Below are 19,313 nucleotides of genomic sequence, written 5' to 3'. Positions count from 1 at the left end.
AAGTTAGTCAGTTATAACAGGAGTCCAGTTTTGTCAGTATTTGGTTTAAGCAGGTTCCACTGTATCACTAAGACATATTTTTAAATGAATACCACATTAATTACAATCAAATGTGTGAAATATGTCTTACCTTCATCAATATCTGGTGGTAATCCACCCACAAAAACTTTTCTAGAAAACCTTTCCACTCTTTCGCCACCATTTTGAGAATTTGGAGATGACTGTGGAGAAGCCAGATTTGGAACAGTCTGGTCGAGATTTGCTGAAAGATTTTCATCTAGTTCAAATGGAGATTTACCTAAAATTGTAAATGTTAACATTAGAAAAATACTAATTTAACTTAAAATAACTAAAACTAAATACAGAATTATTTCAGAATGAGCTGAAAGTATTGTTTATAAATATATGAGACCAGTTGTAAAGTTTATATTGCAAACTAAAACAACTGTCATTATTTGTCATTGCAAAAGTACAAAGTCTACTTTGTGTTCAGGAATTAGTGTGGCACACTTATGGGGCTACCAAATTTTACTGAGGGCTACCCGATTTTATAACCTGGTATCCCGGTTGGCTACCACTGAAAAAGGTAACGGTCAAGGCCTGTTAGGATCACCAGAAATACACTGAACATAAAGCACTGATTTTCTAAACAAAAAACTATATTTAGTATGTAATTTTAGTCGTTAAAAGATTTTATTAGTCGGAAACATCTTACAATGACAGCAAACTTAGTAACGTATATTGCCATGTATTAACCAACTCTGTGGATAGGCCGACCCCTTAGTTTGCCCCTTAATATCTGGTACAAAAAGGTTGGTGTGATGTATAAGCCGACTCAACCAGTAGTTGAGCCAGATGAAAATCGAATTAATGTCGATCTCACTGTTGCCAACAGTCAATCACGGGCATTTGTTTTGGTGAACTGATCCAAGTACAAATACTACTTTAATAAAGATTTCAAGTATGCTGAAAAAGAATAAAGGTTTTTAAAAATAATCCCCTAATGTGGGATAACTTTGATTTGTTGTTCTTTTATTTCTATCTTCATCTAAAAAATTTATCACATGGACATCGCTAGATTATAAATGTAGTTTTGTTTATGAAGGCTGTGGAAATATTATTTAGCACCCAAGGTAAACAATGGTCATGAACACTACCATATCCATTGAAAGTACAAATCATCAGAAATGAGTTTAGAAAAACATCCGCTAGGCGGGTTTATGCACTTCACTCTAAACAGAATGACAATGTCGGGAACCAGTCAAATTAGTTCGCAAACGTTGGTGACAAAGTTTAACGGCTGGCTGGACTTCGGGCAGTTATGACTAATAAAATCTACAATGAGGACAAAATATCAGTAGTCACGAAAGATTTTTTTGACCATTCTGATCACATGACAAATTTGGCACCAAATAGGTCCTACTAGGCTTTAGTCGGAGATTGCCAATCAATAAAAAGAAAAGAAATTTGTTTTCATTTCTCAAATAAAATATAACTTTTTTTGTCTGTATCAAACAAATGAACACTGGAATGGGACTTAATTATTAATAGAGTCTGTTGATAATACGGATTAAATAACGTAACAGTAAACTTTTGGAGGCTGCAATGACAGACAAGTTTTTGCTAGTATTGAATTTCCATAAACGCCAAAATTTTATTGTATTTTTTAAGAAACGTTTTGTTGACTATGTATTGGCCGACACATTCTCATGGATGTAGTTTCACTGCATCATGTAAAGTAGTTCCTACGGGTATGTAATAATACATGATTAATAAAGGTACATTTTCATTTATGACACACTCAAATTGATTGATATAGGCAATTTCTTTTTCCAGACCTGCGTTGCAGGGCGAAAATCAGAAAAACCTATATTCACATACTGTTTGCTGTAAATAAAACACATAACAAGTTTTACCCTTAAAATGTTCTATTTGTGCATCCTGAGTTGTCCTCATTATATCAAGAAGTTGCGTTTCGAGAGTGGGAAATCGCATTGTATCAAAACTAGCAGGGCGATCCTGAAATAAAAAAAAATGCAATTAAGTATATTTGTTTATATAATACTATTTTCTACTTCAGACAATATGTTCTCAACATAATCATTATCTAAGTGGTGTTCTCAAGGTTTAATTTATAAATCCAAATCAAGGAAGGAAGGAAATGTTTTATTTAACGACACACTCAGCAGTTTTTATTTACGGTCATATGGCATCGGAGATTCTGACTGCAATTTTTATTAACTTGAAGATACAAATATACCTGTCAACATTTAGTCAAGTGAAAGCAGATATGTGTTAAGAAAGCAGGAGATTATTTAAATGCACACAATTTAACACAAAATCGTAAGTTTAAAAAATTTATTACATTAAGTTATACAAACACTACATATCATGTACATACATTGTACTTGTCAATCTTAAATCTTGGAATTTAAAAAAAAAAGAATAATAAATAAGAAGTTTAAACATTAATTAACTAGTACATTTACAATATTACACTAACAGACCACCGTAAATCATTATTTCATATTTGTGGTTTGTGAAAAGTAACTAAAAACAAATTTATAGAAATCTTATTAATAGTTTTTACTAAAATGACGGACAATGTTGTGGTACATACATGTACCGTATATCTTCGCCTATAAGTCGAATTTTTTTCACCCAAAAATTATTTTATAACTTGGGGGGTCGACTTATAAGAGGGTAAAAAAAATTCACCCAAAAATATTACCGTTTTTGGGATTATTTTACAAGTTTTATTGTTGAAGTATGCCCCGTATTTATACTCAAATATGTTAATTTGACACATTTATTTTTTTATAACCTATTTTTTTTGGCATTATAACGGTTTTGGTTATTTGAAAAAGTGTGCAATCTCACTCACATGCCAAGACAACAGTCCATTTAGTTAAAATAACAGTCATCACTAATAGCAAAAATGTAAACAATACTAACTACCTGTTGCCTGAGTTTATTTTGAAATCTGGTCACTGGCATTAATGGTTGTTCAAACAATGTTTTGTCGGTGATTAACTTCATGAATATTACTGAGCTTTCCCTTTAATAGACTGATCTCTGCAGTTCACTAGAGCAATAGGGCACATATCGTACAAAAACCAGTGTACTTTCCAGAGTTATCCTCCTTACATGTATTAATATGGCGGCAAAACATGTGATTAACCAATGATACATGTACTTTCAGTTTTATCGTAGTGATCTGTTGTCAATGTTTATAAATAAAGTTGTTGTCTTTGCACAAAACCATGCTGTACAGTGCCATACAGTAACAGTCAAACAGCTTTCACTTTCTACTAAGGGAATATTTCGTTTTGATGCTATGTAGTTTGATTGGAATATTATTGCGATGTACAAAACGTGAAAAACGAAGTTTGTAAAATAATTTTCTTTTGTTCAGATATTGTACATTATTGTTCTCATGAGCTGAAAATAAGAAATACTTCAATATTTATACGTTGTTTTTCATGGGTCGACTTATAAACGGGTCAATAAAAAAATATGTTTTCAGGGCTTGAAATTAGGGACTCGACTTATAGCTGAGATCGACTTACAGGCGAAGATATACGGTATTTAAAATCTTCAAAACGATGCCATAAACATTATATTTCCACTATCGTTAGTAAAACCTCACTACTGAAATAACCAGCCTTGGTGGCGTCGTGGTTAGGCCATCGGTCAACAGGCTGGTAGGTACTTGGTTCTGATCCCAGTCGAGGCATGGGATTTTTAATCCAGATACCGACTCCAAACCCTGAGTTAGCAATGGGTAGGTGTAAACCACTTGCACTGACCAGTGATCCATAACTGGTTCAACAAAGGCCATGGTTTGTGCTATCCTGCCCGTGGGAAGCACAAATAAAAGATCCCTTGCTGCTAATCGGAAAGAGTAGCTCATGAAGTGGCGACAGCGGGTTTCCTCTCAAAATCTGTGTGGTCCTTAACCATATGTCTGACACCATATAATCGTAAATAAAATGTGTTGAGTGCATCGTTAAATAAAACATTTCTTTCTTTCATTACTGAAATATACCATTTCCATATCTTAATATCAAACTTATTTATTAATAAGAGTAGACATTTTGTCCAACACCCGTGTAGTGTACCAACATTTTACTGCACGAAAATACAAAACTATCTAATACAATTATTGTTTGTATCTAGTTAATTGGTCTCATTAACTTGCCTTGACATGATTATCGTTTTGATGTCTGGGACTAAGTCACTGGAGATCAGTAGAAAACAATGCCATGTTATAGTTGCATTGTGTAGTCTAGTGTGGGGATTTTTTACTATTTAGAGGTGTTATGATAACTAACATGGATTGATTAAGTTCAGTTTTATGTCTAGCAACACTATTACCCGGGAGAATCATCCTCCCGGGAAGGTGTGATGGAGACTTGATCAAATACCAGGAGTCTCCCGTGGAATCCGGTACGGTTGACAGGTCTGCACATAGTTTAACTATCTCGAAGCTATACAATGTGTTGCCACTAGAGCTGTAATGATACAGGAGGTCACGATACATTACTTCAATACTTGGGTCGCGATATGCTACACTTACATTTTCATATCAATTAACGACAATCAAACTGTTTAGTTCAAGTTTATGAAACATGTACGTCGAAATTACATTTTCATTGCTCTACTGTGCATGTTTGTAAATTTCTGCTTCAACTTTTTGTACCAAAATTATTGAAACATGAATGTATAATACTGTATCGTGATACAGCTGTCCTGAATCGAGTTGTCGTTTGATACTGCATCGTCATATCAATACAGCTCTAGTTGCCATATCCAGATGCTATAGACATTGATTAGTGAAAAACTTAAGCTCTATATTACTTCCACAATTAACTATTCCATGTGAAGTGAAGCCAGCACCTTCTAAAATCATGCAACCGATTCAATGTTAATATTAAACGAATTTCACCGACTGTGTAATGTAGTTGCTGAAGGTAACATTTTCTGTGGGTGTACATTGTCTTCCCAACTATCATAGGGTAGTGTATTTAAAAAAAAGAAAATGAAAGCAACCGTTTGCTAATATTTGTATTTTATGAAGATACACGACTACTCTTTTATTGTCATGGTCAATGAAATGCAAGAGACAGAACATGGCAATGATAGAAACTGATTCCATATTCTTTTTCAAAAGATCAAATTATTGGTTGCAACTCACAGCAAGGTCTATATGATGCAAAATTACATCAAGATCATTCAAAGATATGTTGGTGCACCCATAAGAAAAAGAGGTCTGCTTAAGAATGATTATTTATTTTAGATGTTTTAGATAACTTTATGAGTAAATATTAAAATATTTAAAAAATAGATAATATACCCTCAAATTTTTTATTATTGTTTTATGCGATGCATATACCATGGAAATTTTTTTCATTTCTGAAGCCATTTTGGTAGCCATATTTGATTCAAGCAATGATAAAAGTGGTGTGCATTAGAGAGTAAATTAATGAATTTCTTGACCCATAAAACTTGATCACGAACATCACAATCTTGCTGTAGTTGATGTAAAATGATGTAAGTTGTAATTTCCTTGTTCTGGCTTTTATAGCTTTTATAATTGCAGCAATCTTCTGTTGTTTTTATAAGCGGTGATGAAAAGTTCCTACTTTATTAGGAATTGTAGATAAAGAAATGACACAGTAAAAATCATCAGTTACGACCAATTAGATCCTTTTTTCTTTTTTACAGGATGTTGGTTAAATTGTTTTTTCATTTGATCATCAAGATGATTTATTTGTTTTCCCCTCACTGGCCACCAAGATCTAACAATGTACATTATTAAAATAGATCTTAAAATATACCCTTTCTATAAGTATACATGACACCCACACAGGCTTTCTGCCAGAGGGTAAAACGGGTATGGCGCCATACCCCAATTTTTATTTTTTTTTATTTAAAAAGTTAACTTTTTGACAAAATTAATTACTCTCATCATTACTGTATGATTTTCTTAATCCTAATCCTAAACGTAACCAATTTTTTCTTTCTGACGGAGGACTGGCTGCATTCAGTTCCATAGCGCTATATACCAAGGGGTTCTAGAATACGGTGGCCCGATGCCCGAGGCCAGTGTTTTTTTTATTCAGGCCAGTAAAAGTTACTTTGTGCAATCCCAATGGTTTTAGTGGAAACAATTATTTTAAAACTTTACACTAACTTTATTTTAAACTGATGAAAATTATTCGCATATTTTTCTAAACAAACCATAAAGTATGCCCATCTGTTGTGTAAATTGACAAATTTATTAAACATGATCTCAGTATGAAAAATGGACATTAAAAAAGTTAATTATTTTAATTTACTGGTTTTTGTTTTATCAACAGTTAAAAGTGGGCAAGTGAATTTTTCACCATGGCCAGTAAATTTTCAAATCCACCGGCCCTTTGGCAAGTGAATTTTTGTAATATTCTAGAACCCCTGCCATACCCAAAAATTTCTTTCTGGAACACTGCCATATGTACTCCAGAATGCATCTAAAAGCAACTGAAAATTAAAAAAACATGTACTGAGGAGCATACCCCGAACCCCCTAGCATTTTCGCCCCCTCTGGGGGCTCAGTTTATGTCAACTATTTTGCCAACCCTCTGAAACAAAATCCTTGGGGAAACCCTACATGACACAGCAGAGGTGGAGAAAAATGTAAACAAATGCATGTTTGCACGGTTTGTTGTGATTAGCCCTAAAGTCTGAACCAAATAAATTACTCTCCTACCTTTTAATTAGTTAAGATTTCCCCAAAATTTGGTCCAGACACAAAACGTGAAAAAAACATTACAGTGACACAGATCCCACATACAAGACTGTAACGATGTCACCGATATCGACATTGCTGAGATTGCACAGGGCAAAATGCATGCAGTTTTTTGCTGTCTATCATTTTGCTTGTTTATGGAATACTCTTTTTAAGAGGGGTGGGTCGACATGACGTAATCTAATGTCATGACATGCGCTAACTTAGAACGCACTCATCATGGTGTCATATTGATTATGTTACATACTTAGGAGGCTTCCACCCCTCTTAAAGAGTATTGCACAAAAAAGCAAAATGGCAGATGGTGAAAAATTGCATGTATTTTGCCCTATGCAATCTCGGTGAAGTCGATATCGGTGACATTGTTAGTCTCCTACATGCAATCTGTGTCACTGTAATGGATTTTACAATTTATGTTTAGACAAAAAGCAGAGAAAATCTAATGGTAATTAAAGGTAGGAGAGTAATTTATCGTAGTTGTTAACAATTTGGTTCGGACTTTAATTTCTGTATGGCTGTAAAATATTAACCAATCATAAATTTAAGAAATAATATGCACTGGAAGTGAACTGATGTGCTATGTGATAAGATTTGTGAAATGTACGACTTTTGTTTTTGCGATTTAATCTCCTGACTACTGCAGGCAAGATATCTCACCAAATGTCAAGCAAGCCGATACACTGTATACTACATACAGTACAAGCACTCAGTCATATTTCCCATCCTTTTGCAAAGGCACTAATAAAAGAACAATGATCGAGACTAATCATGATAAGGGCTACGTTTACAAAAAGGGGCAAATAACAGTAAGCAATTAAGAAATATATATGTTGTTTTTCACGTCTTTAAAGGCACTCAGTCACAGATTTAGTAGGCCTTATTTCTCTAAATATGGATTATAAATGGTAATTACATTAATTTAGAATACCAAACCTCGCTCTTATATCGCCCAAAACATTTTAATTGAATTATTATTAGTCCTACAGGGGAAATATTACGCTATTCATATACGGTAGGTGTCTATGGAAAATGTACACAAAAGGATCTGTTAGATTTATATTCAACCCTCCACCCCACCCCACTCCTGTAGACTTGCCAGAGTTCATACTTAATATGTATTCCTCCTGTTCCATGTAATATGTATCAATCAAATACTGATTTACCACCTATAATATATACATTTTTGCTGTGTAATAGTCAGCCCTTGTTAGCAGAGGTCATATAGACGGCTGTGACATCGCATATATATATAGCCACTCCATATATAAACTCTGTCTAGTTCACAGTATTCTATAAAAAATGTAACAATTTCTATCCTAGTGGTTTTTGTCAAAAATTAATCCAGTAGTCAGAAGCAGGCCCTAATCTAAATTGAAAAAGTAGAAGGGTCTTCTCCTTCCCAGAAGAAAAGGGAGAAGTTTAATAAACATAGATGAAGTGAAAATTTATCCAGTGCTACCTCTGGCACTCGCCAATTGTGAATTTCAAAAACAATTGGCAGATTTTATTTTAATTTGGCGAAATAATTTCATGAAATATTTGATATTTTGTTACAAATATTTAACTGTATTTCTGCACTATTTCAAGTTTGCTAGATCATTTGGCGAAGTTTTCTGATGACCCAGAGCTAGCCCTGTTTATCGGTGCATTTTGTAATGTGTCGCAATGTTCCGTGCTCATTTGGAAAAATTATGAATTGTAAACTGTGTGTTCTGTATTGTGATTGGTTAATTACATTCTTTTTCAGGGATCAAATGAAAATAACAGCTGGAAAGCTAATGATGTCATTAATAAGTGATGACATCAGCAATTGGAACAGGTGAAGTTGATGATTCAAGGGTCTACAATTAGATTGTAGCCAGGTATTTTTTTCAAGAAATACCAAATATACAGTTAGTTCCGTAGAAAAATGATTCAGTTTATAATGGACAAAACCATATAGAGTTTTTAGATTTGCTGTGTTATTGTCTATTTGATGCCAGCAAATGTTTAATTTTTGACCTCAGTATTTGGATATAAATTACCACTACTCCCGGAAATAAACTTTAAAATAAGTTTTGTGTTTCATTAAAAACATGATATTATTAAATAGTTGATAATGTGTCTTTATGCTAAAATGAAAGTGATAATTAGTATTTTCTGGCATTACTGAAATGAATGTGGCCGAGAATTAACAACACTTGACTGGTCATTGCAAACGGTGTGACTTGTGTTGATGTACAGCCTGGCACCAAAGAGAAAAAACAGATCGACAAGGTGCCAAGTGCACTAAACAAGTCGGGGTCTTGATGTCTGTTGTGTGATTTTCTACTGCTAATAACTTGGCGGCTTGAGTAGACTTTTGGTGAAAAAAACTTTCATTTCACTGCTTAGATTCGGGTCTGTAGAAAGTTAAAGGTATTGCCATGATACGAGTGCTTTATTTGAGAATATCCACCGGTCCCAGTATATGATTCATTCTCAACTTACTATTATTATTACAAGATGGGATCATTTAGGTTTATGTTTGTGTTATTCAAAACTTCTTTTTGACAATGTGCATCCCAAACCGGCCATGCTTTACCACTGGACTACGTACACCCCCATTTCAAAGAATTTCAAAACACATAACAACCTAGTACCTAGGCCACTTATAATAATAAAAAAATTATTACATACCCTCAAATTATATTTTTGCAGAAAGCATGGCCTGATATTTTCAAAAGTGAAGGATTGGTATAACATTGTTTACAAAAAAAAATTCTTACTACAGATATGTAAAAAGAAAAGAAAAGAGGAACGTTTGTTTTCTATAATGACACCAATGGAGCACATGATTAATTAATCATCGGCTATTGGATGTCAAACATTTGGTAATTTGGACTCGTAGTCATCAGAGGAAACCCTCCAATGCAGCAAAGGATCTTTTATATGCACTTTCCCAAACAGGAAAGCACATACCACAGCCTTTGTCCAGTTGTGGCGCACTGGTTGAAATGAGACCAAAAAAAAATATAGGTGTGTTTCCGGTCGACCGACCGTCCCTAGTTTTACCTGCCCGACCCTAATTTTTCTCTCTCTTAAACTGAAAAAAAAAAGGGAAAAAAAAAAAAAATTAAAAATAATAATAATAAAAAGTAAAAATAAAAGAGGACATCACCACCAAACAAAGAGTATTTCCTTCCTTGCACATTGTTTACGTACTATTATACGATACATTTTGCACATGTAATTCCCTTCCGAAAAACATCGAGAAATTATGGAAAAGCTTTTGTAATAGAGTTCCTTCCCCTGATTAGCTATCACCGAACAGCTTGGTCGGTCACGGAAGTAACCGAATGTACGGACATAGCCTTGGTACAGGATTTCGATTAAATATAATTGTATTAATTCTCGTCTTCACTTAAATCAACAGGTCTTATTATTAATGCATCTCAAATGTTTGCATAAAGTATTTAAATTAAGAACAACGAAATTAATACAAATGTCCCATTAATTTAAGGAAATACACAAACAGTGCATACCAATACTACTACTACTACAACAACGACAACAACAATAACAATAACAATAACAATAAATAACAATAAATAATAATAATATATTATTATTATTATTATTATTATTATTATTATTATTATTATTATAGTATTCAATTTTCAAAAAAACAACAAAAAAAACCTACCTACCTACCCTAATTTTGTGGGGGATGCAATCAGAAACACACCTATATTTTTTTTTGGCCCGAAACAAACCCAATTAGCTTAAATGGATCCACCGAGGTGGTTCGATCCTGCGACACAAGCACCTCAAGCGAGCACTCAACCAGTCTTGATTAGTTCATAACTTAGCCTACAAAGCTTACGTGAGGTCACGAAAATGATAAACGTGTAACTTTCTATTTCGCTTAAAAAAGAAATGAAATTTAGACAAAGAGAATTCAAAAGTAGATGGAATAATAAGAAGAAAAAGAAGTGATAATAGGTATGTAGGAATAGGCCTAGGTTTCATTTACCAAAAAAACACTTTTTTTTTTTTTACGTCTATTATTTTTCTTTTTTTTTCTTTAAAAAAATCAAATAAAACTTTATTTAAATATTTTTATTTCAACCATGATGAGCAGTACTCTGTGGCATATTGACCAATCAAGAGCTATTGGGGTCAGATTATTTTTACTCTTGGAACTCTGGCTGCACGCACACGCTGATCTACTTGAGAACTTGTTATGCATTTATGATAGTGTCTAAAATTATGGGTTTTTTTTTTTTTAAAGATTATTTTTATTATGGCATCACAGTGTTTCCCCTAGGGGCCGGAAGAACCCTGTACCAACCCTGTGAATTTCTTTATCCGGACCGTAAAAATTGTAACCATTAAAAAAAGGGACGAATTCACTTCTGTGATTAATTCGCCGATATTATAAAAAAATGCAAATAAAATGCAAATAGTCATAAATATACTATATAGACCCAGTGGTTTTCCGTTTCAAAAAAAATAACACAAGCTGTGACAAATTAACATAACAGGCAGACAACGCTGTTTACTTTTTACTTTTTCATAATTCTTGACAAAATATTAAATTTTTAAGTTTTATAAGGTGAAAACAAAATTAAAAGTACCTTTTGTCAAATATATCATATAAAAAAAAAATACCGTTGGGTCTGTTTTATTTACTTTGTACGAGACTAAAACAAGGGTCCGAAAATTGACTGGTGTCGACATATGTCGCTATTTGTTGTTAAATCAAAGAAGGCCTTCATATTAGTAGTGAAAAATCGGAGCAAAGGTTACAGTTATAACAACTACATAAAGCATATTTGTTCAACAACTGAGTGCAGTTTTATTCAACGGGGCTTAGTGTTAACAAAACGTAAAAATCAGTCTTCCATGACAAACGTTAGCGACAAACCGCTGACTGAACTTACTCCTGAAAAATACAAAAAAAAAAAACACCTGTCCCGTCTGCGCAGGTGCAACAGACTAAGCAGTGAACCAGTCCCAAGTTCAGCCAGCAAATGTTTCGCTAACGTTCGCGAAGTATTTAGTTCCCAACGTGGCCATTTGGTTTACGTTTTTCCGCTCGGTCTGGCTGAATGTAGCACCGGTAAATACGACACTACGTGTTTGCCACGGGCCAATCGTCAGTTTTACAGTGTGTGGCAATAGTAAAATGGTATTAATTTTTTTAAACTTCGCGGAAAATCGTAATTCTGTTTCACAATGGGAATTCTGTCCGTTTTCCGCGATAGCGGAAAATCACTGGGTCTAACTATATTCCACAAATATGTACATTGTTAGATCCTGGTTGCCACTGAGGGGAAAACAAATAAACCATCATGATGATGATCGAATGAAAAAATCTATTAAAAAAATCAACCAACATCGATCATATGTAAAACGGAAAACAGATCTACAAGTCAATATTTTCTATTTCCTTTCACATGCAACAGTTCACTAATGAATATATGGTCACCAGTAATCTATGCCCCATCCCTGAAATAAATATACCTACAGATGTAATTTTATTAAAGTTCAAGTTAACAAAATGTTGCAATGTCATTTTGGCGCAAGTTTCCTTTAACTACTAAGTGACTGGTACCCAAACAGTTGTTACTCTAACACAGTGCAGGTGTAACAAAATAAACAGTGACCAGTATAATCAGATCAGGGAGTTTTTTAAAGGTTGCAATAACCATATTGTTTTACGAACTTCCAAATGTTTTGGTTTTTTTGGTATGTTTTTGTTTTTGTGTTGTTTTTTAAATTATATTTAAACATTACATAATTAAATTTGCAAGATTTGCAAGAAATAATTTTAAAGTGCATTATATGATGAATTAACACAAATTTAAAAATGTACCTACATATATAAAAAAATATTTACTTTCTTTCATTTGTTTTATCAGTGATTACAATTTAGCAGGTGAATTTTTTATCCACTGGTCAGTATGGGAAGTATTTTTTTTATTTTTTTTTAGAACCCCTGATATACATACAGAAGTAGGGCTAATGAATATCCAACCATGGCTAATGAATTTTTAAAATCACCAATCCCATGGTTAGTGGATTTTTTTTTAATTCTAGAAGTCCCGGATTTTACTTTTAGATAAATAAATTACAATCAGTAATATGTATTATATGTTTGTGCTTAGTCTAATATTTTTATACTTCTTTTTCAAATTATTGTTTAGACATTATGGAAATATTTAATAATAATAAACATCATTATTAAAATATATCTTAAAATAGATCCTTCTATAGGTGTACATGGCACCTACATGTACCCCATAATGCATCTAGAAGCAACAGAAAATTTATAACAATTTTACGGGGTTGCATGCCCCCTAACTCCAATTTATAACAATTGTACGGGGTAGCATGCCTCCTAACTCCCCTAACATTTTCGCACCATTTGGGGGCTCAGTTTACGTCAAACTATTTTGCCAACCCTCTGAACAAAAATCCCGGGGGAAACACTGATCACATGTTTGGTATTAAATCCTTTGTAATGACAGAATCATATTGTTGGAGTTTGTATATTTTGTTTATCAACAACATTGGGACCGTTCTAGATCAATAAAGTAACACAGTTCGTAACTGCTACTGATAGGTCAAATGACGTGTTACAAAATGTTGGTTGCGAAATTGCTAAATTAAAAATGTCAAGTGAATGTCAATGCTTCAAGTTCAACAACACTATCGTTTGAACTAATTGTAGGCCTACGTTTAACAAGTTATTTAAAAAAAAAAAATAATAATATGAGGGATCCAATTCAGTCAGTAGTGCACACCTGAAATGATTGGTTCGTAATTCTAATTGAATCACCTCCTCAGAACCAGTGGGGTTTTCCCATCCCAACTATCCTAATCATATTCATTGTACATAATAATGAAATTCAAGACACGTTAATTCCTACACGTTTACCTGCACGTTCATCAAACCATCTAACACTGAAAAGGTATCTATAATTGTGTGCATCAAATTATCTGAATAATACATATTGTAATTAAAAAATCAAATTGCATCAGTGTATGTCATAATTATATTTCTATAGCACTGCCCCGTAACTTTTTTAATAACTCCATTCCTGAACGGGAAAAGAAGTCAGACTACATTAATGAACCAAACATAAAATTAGAAGAAAACATTATTGGTTTATAGGTTAATTTTTGCAACATGTCTTTACATTTATCAATTACTTCATCAATTAATAATGCTTGGTTTTCACTCGCCTTAGCATTTTGATGAGCATGATTTTTCACTCGCCTAAGCATTTTCAGGTGTGCGATTTTTCGAGTGCCATGGCTTTGCAAAAGCCAAGGACTGTGCCTTATATAATCATTGTAAAATTGTTATAATTGCTTATAAATGACATTTATTTATTTTTCTATTTAAGTTGTACGAAATTTCAAGAAACAATTGTTACAATTTTGCTTTTAAATAAGTTTTTAAAACCTACCCACACAATGACAAAACAGTAAAGTGCAAAAGGATGTTGTAGCCTGTTACCACTATCAAATGTTTTGTCCATTTGTCGATTACACAGCTAAATTCATACGAACTGGCAGTTGGTTTTGTGGTGAATCGTTCCATTCTGAAATTAAATGTTGTACCAACACAGCAACAGGCAACGGAAACTTACATTTCTACCACCATGTCTTCTTTTGTTGACACTGTTCATTTCCTTGACTTTGTTACTTATGTCCATCTGCTTGATATTACAGTCGCCCTAGTAAAATATGAAAATAAATGTCAAACATAACACATAAAACTTTACAACTGTGTAAGCAAAACCAACCTCCAATGGTTAATATTACACTCACTGGCCAATGGCAGTTATAATTTTAAACAAGTCTTCCTTATGGGCTACTAGTCAATAAAATGTTTCCAAAATAGCTTGAAATCTTGTTTTTCTACGTCGTTAACTTTTAGTGAAGACTGGTAATTTACGATATCCACATAATAAATAAAATAACTTAAAAATACATGTGTTCCCTTCAGTTTTTATGGGCATCTTTAGCTGGTAGATGTACCCAAAAGCCAATGTCATACTCACTTGGTTGTACATAACAGAATTTATTCCATCTCGATGAAGGTCATCATAGGACTGGTAATCAAAACCGGGCTTTATTCCTAATGAAGCCTGGTGAATCTGTCCAGGAAAAGATGTGCTCCGACGAAACTTGGATGGAGCAATGAAAGATGATGGGGGAATTTGGTGAAAATTGCCCTTTTTAACAGGATTGAGAGCATTTATGTTTGGCACTGATCTGCGCTGTTGATTTTGTTGCTGCATATTTCCCCAAGGTGAAAGTGTTGCTGGATTTTGTTGTCCTGAAAATGTTGTTTGTTGTGGTGCATTGGTACTCCAGTTATAACTCTTAGCATTATTAATCACAATATTAGGATTTTGACGTAACGAGTTATTGTGGTTAGCAGTGATTGCCCTTCTCTGAGGAGGGGGGACATTCATTCCAGGTATTCCTGCACTGAACATCGAATTTGGTGCTGGGGGAAATTGCTGAAACGTAACGGTTCCATTTAATGACTGAAATCCTTGCAGGAATGTATCATCTGCAGATGCCGTAGACCAACAACTTTGAGTTGTGACAGCTGTCGATTCACAAATAGGGGAAATCCCCATTTGATTATGCGATCCATTTTCTTCAGGTATTCCAACACTTTTAATAGCCTTGCTAGAAATTAAATCCACACTCTGATCTGGAGAAATATTCCCAGGATTTGGTGACACTTGTAAATTATTTGGGGATTGTTGTTCATCTTGCATGGTTTGACAAACAGAAACTGTCGACGGTGGTTCCGGAGAAAATAACGACTGATTGTTTGCAAGATGATCCAAATACACTGGCGATAAAGCTCTTGCGAGTGTTAAAGTGTTCGATCCAAATTCCCCCATCAGCCAATTAAGATATTATTGTCTCCAGTTTTTCTTTTGTTTTTGTTGATGAAAAGTACTCAACCTGTAAAATGTTGATTTTTCCACGCCACGTCTGCTATTTCCTTTGGAGACCACGTCTGCTACAGCTGTACTCTCGCACCAAATGCTCTTTGTTTGCGGTTTTTGTTCAGGGTTTCCAGACACCCCACCTGAAATAAATATTATTAACTTAGAATAATTATTCCATGTTAAATGTTTCAAACAATTAGATCTAGTCTTTGAAAATTTTCGAGTATGTATTTTAGTACAGTAAATATCTCACCAAGTCCACATACGTGTAACGCAATATGCACAGCGCAGATCAAATGGAGCTGCTTGAAACGGACTAAAAATAGTTATACATGGTTAGGGTTCACGGAGGTGTGTTCATGTCGACAGGTTGCCATTCGTTCCATTTAGCGCTGTTGGATGTTGACGTCAATAAAAATGAGAGAAAAAATGTCTGTATGTAATAAGATGCATACATGCGCTAACAGTATTCATTCAAGTTATAAATATATTAACACAAGTACAATATAGATTATTGGTAATATTAATATTTCAGTGTTTCATTCAATTTTAGTGTTTGGGAACGGTTTAGATTCTAAATCGGACCGTTCCAGTCAGTTTGTGTACTGGTATTGTCTACATCCAGACAGTACACGAGTTTGGTCCCTTTGTTTCACATCGGATAAAATAATTAGCAGAATTGATTATTTATTTGAGTAGATTGAATTTTTAATTATATATAAATAAATGTTCACTTATTCCGGTTTTTTTTTTTACGTTTATAATGAAAGCAAACCAACAATTTGCCGAATTAAACAAGTTACAAGATACAACCATGTTTATTTATTTATTTTTAATTTGGAGGGGCCAGGGTATGCCCACCCCCTTCAACAGTTTTAATACGACCTGAGTTGATTATAAACATTCTAAATTTATATATCAATATATATATATCAATATATCAATGCCTTTTGAGATTAGACCTTCCGCGCATTATAGCCTATATATATATATATATATCAATATATATATATATATATATATATCAATATATATCAATATATATATATATATATATATATATATATATATATATATATATATATATATATATATATATATATATATATATATAGAGGCTATAATGCGCGGAAGGTCTAATCTCAAAAGGCCTTCCCACAGGGAACACCTTCTTCTTTTTTTTTCGTACTGTAATTTACTACACCTTCTTTATTTCTGAGCTGATTGTTAATTTCTAAATTGCACACAAAAATAGTATTTTGTTTTTGTTAGGGGATCGATCCCCGTCAGTGGGCCCATTGAGCTATTTCTCGCTCCAGCCAGTGCACCACGACTGGTATATCAAAGGCCATGGTAGGCCTATGTGTTATCCTGTCTATGGGATGGTGCATATAAAAGATCCCTTGTTGCTAATCGAAAAGAGTAGCTAGCCCATGAAGTTGCGACAGTGGGTTTCCTCTCTCTATATCTGTGTGGTCCTTATAACCATATGTCAGACGCCATATAACCGTAATTAAAATGTGTTGAGTGCGTCGTTAAATAAAACATTTCATTCCTTCCTTTGTTTTTGTTATTTCCAAAACATTTTGATTTTTCGTCTTACATCAAACCAAACAAACATTTTTGTAGAAGGATGGGACGGACTATAGGTGGGCTATTTCTCGTTCTAATAGCTACTATCTTGTCTGTGGGATGTCGCGTATAAAATATCCCTTCTTACTAATAGAAACATATAGCGAGGTTCCTATCTAAGACTTGTATGTTAGAATTGTCAAATGTTTGATATCCAATAGCCTATGATTAATAAATCAACGTGCATGTTCTAGTGGTGTCGTTAAACAAAACAAACTTTATTTTACGTAAATTTCATCCATAATGAACTCATGTTCAAATTACGACAATAACTCACAATGTAAAAATATTTAACGTACTAGTATTCTGAACATTTTGCAAATCGCCGTAACACGTTCACACGTTCACAAAGTGCTCTATGTCATCTGTTAATAACTACGGTTATCTTCTTTCATGTATAAGCGTACGAGACAGGGGAGGGTGGCGGGGGGGGGTGCCCCCCCCCCCCAAGTGCTGGTACAAAACCTCAAATTCGGGCAAAAAATATAGAAATATTCGGGCAAAATGTACCACCAAGACCTTTTTACCATGTATTTTTATCATTCTACCCTCCAAATTAGTTGTAATCCATGTAAAAATGCGCAGTGGTTCGTTTGCACCTGTATATAGTTGTTTGGTAGCAATGTTAATATGAATAAATGTTAATATCCAGATTCGGGCATTTTCGTTTAATTCGAGCAAAAGCCAGCCTGCCCGACTACAAAATTGTGAGCCCGTACGCCTATGCTTCATATTTCATATCTTCTTCTTCTTCTTCTTCTTCTTCTCGTTCTTCGTTAGTCAAATCATATCAGACCAGTCATTTATAGTTGTGAACAAATTTTAGTATATATCAGAATATTTTTAATGTTAGTACTTAATGAACAAGAATACATGAAAAGGAAGATAAACAACCACTGAACAAAAGAAGAAATCATCATTCAATAAGACTGTTGCGGGAATAGTCCAGTGGTAAAGCGCTCACTTCATGCGCGGTCGCTTTGGGATCGATCCCCGTCGGTGGGTCCATTGAGCTATTTTTCGTTCCAGCCTGTGCACCACGACTGGTATATCAAAGGCCGTGGTATGTGCTATCCTGTCTGTGGGATGATGGTATGATGCATATAAAAGATCCCTTGCTACTAATGGAAAAATGTAGTGGGTTTCCTCACTATGACTGTGTTAAAATGACCATATGTTTGACATCCAATAGCCTATGATTAATAAATCAATGTGCTCTAGTGGTGTCTTTAAACAAAACAAATAAACTTGTTCAATAAGACGTCACAACTTCATAACTTCATAAGCTGTCATAGGAAGGAAGGAAATGTTTTATTTAACGACGCACTCAACACATTTTATTTACGGTTATATGGCGTCGGACATATGGTTAAGGACCACACAGATATTGAGAGAGGAAACCCGCTGTCGCCACTTCATGGGCTACTCTTTTCGATTAACAGCAAGGGATCTTTTACATGCACCACATATATGTGTGTGTGCCCCCCCCCCCCAAAAAAAAAACCCCCAACAACAACAATAAAACAACATTTTGGCACCTTCCTACGCCACGGATACATGTAGACCAAAACTGTCATGCGCGATCTTATGCACGCACACTCGCACGCACGCGCGCTCTCTTCTCAATAAGTATCCACGAGTGATTATGCATGAATATACAATTGCAATACTGGAGTTGACATAGTACTGTGTTTTAACCCTTTACATGATTATAATTATATTGTTCTAGGAACGCGACATCTGGTTGTGATTAGCAGACTATATATCATATAAGGTTGCATATTAATGGAAACAATATATGTATATAGTTGTGTTATCTATACGAAATAATATACCATTTTGACATAACACGTATCAGTATTAACAGGTCCGCTGGGAAATAATTTATGATGGGGGCGTTAAAACAGCGTCGGATTAAGCCTTCCCAGAGCAGGCGTGGGGGT

At 34.2% G+C, this 19,313-nt stretch overlaps 1 protein-coding gene across 2 annotated transcripts in view; it reads right to left on the bottom strand.

Moving 5' to 3' along the window:
• The window catches only part of LOC121383274 (cytoplasmic polyadenylation element-binding protein 2-like), a 33,101-nt gene extending 16,640 nt beyond the window's left edge, over nt 1-16,461 (bottom strand). The window contains exons 1-5 of one of the 2 annotated variants that reach the window (XM_041513189.1): nt 15,992-16,039; nt 14,827-15,878; nt 14,413-14,499; nt 1,917-2,019; nt 131-298 (exon numbers count right to left, since the gene is read on the bottom strand). In XM_041513189.1, coding sequence (XP_041369123.1) covers nt 131-298; nt 1,917-2,019; nt 14,413-14,499; nt 14,827-15,687 — 1,219 coding nt within the window. In that variant the 5' untranslated portion in view covers nt 15,688-15,878; nt 15,992-16,039. Of the gene's footprint in view, nt 1-130; nt 299-1,916; nt 2,020-14,412; nt 14,500-14,826 lie in introns of both variants that reach the window. The other variant, XM_041513188.1, reaches the window with a different exon arrangement.
• Between the last annotated feature and the right edge of the window lie 2,852 nt (nt 16,462-19,313).

The sequence above is a fragment of the Gigantopelta aegis genome, chromosome 10 (assembly GCF_016097555.1).
Source record: "Gigantopelta aegis isolate Gae_Host chromosome 10, Gae_host_genome, whole genome shotgun sequence".
Classification (NCBI taxonomy): Eukaryota; Metazoa; Mollusca; class Gastropoda; order Neomphalida; family Peltospiridae; genus Gigantopelta; species Gigantopelta aegis.
Note: the sequence above shows the minus strand (reverse complement) of the source record. Positions and strands in the feature narration are given on the sequence as shown.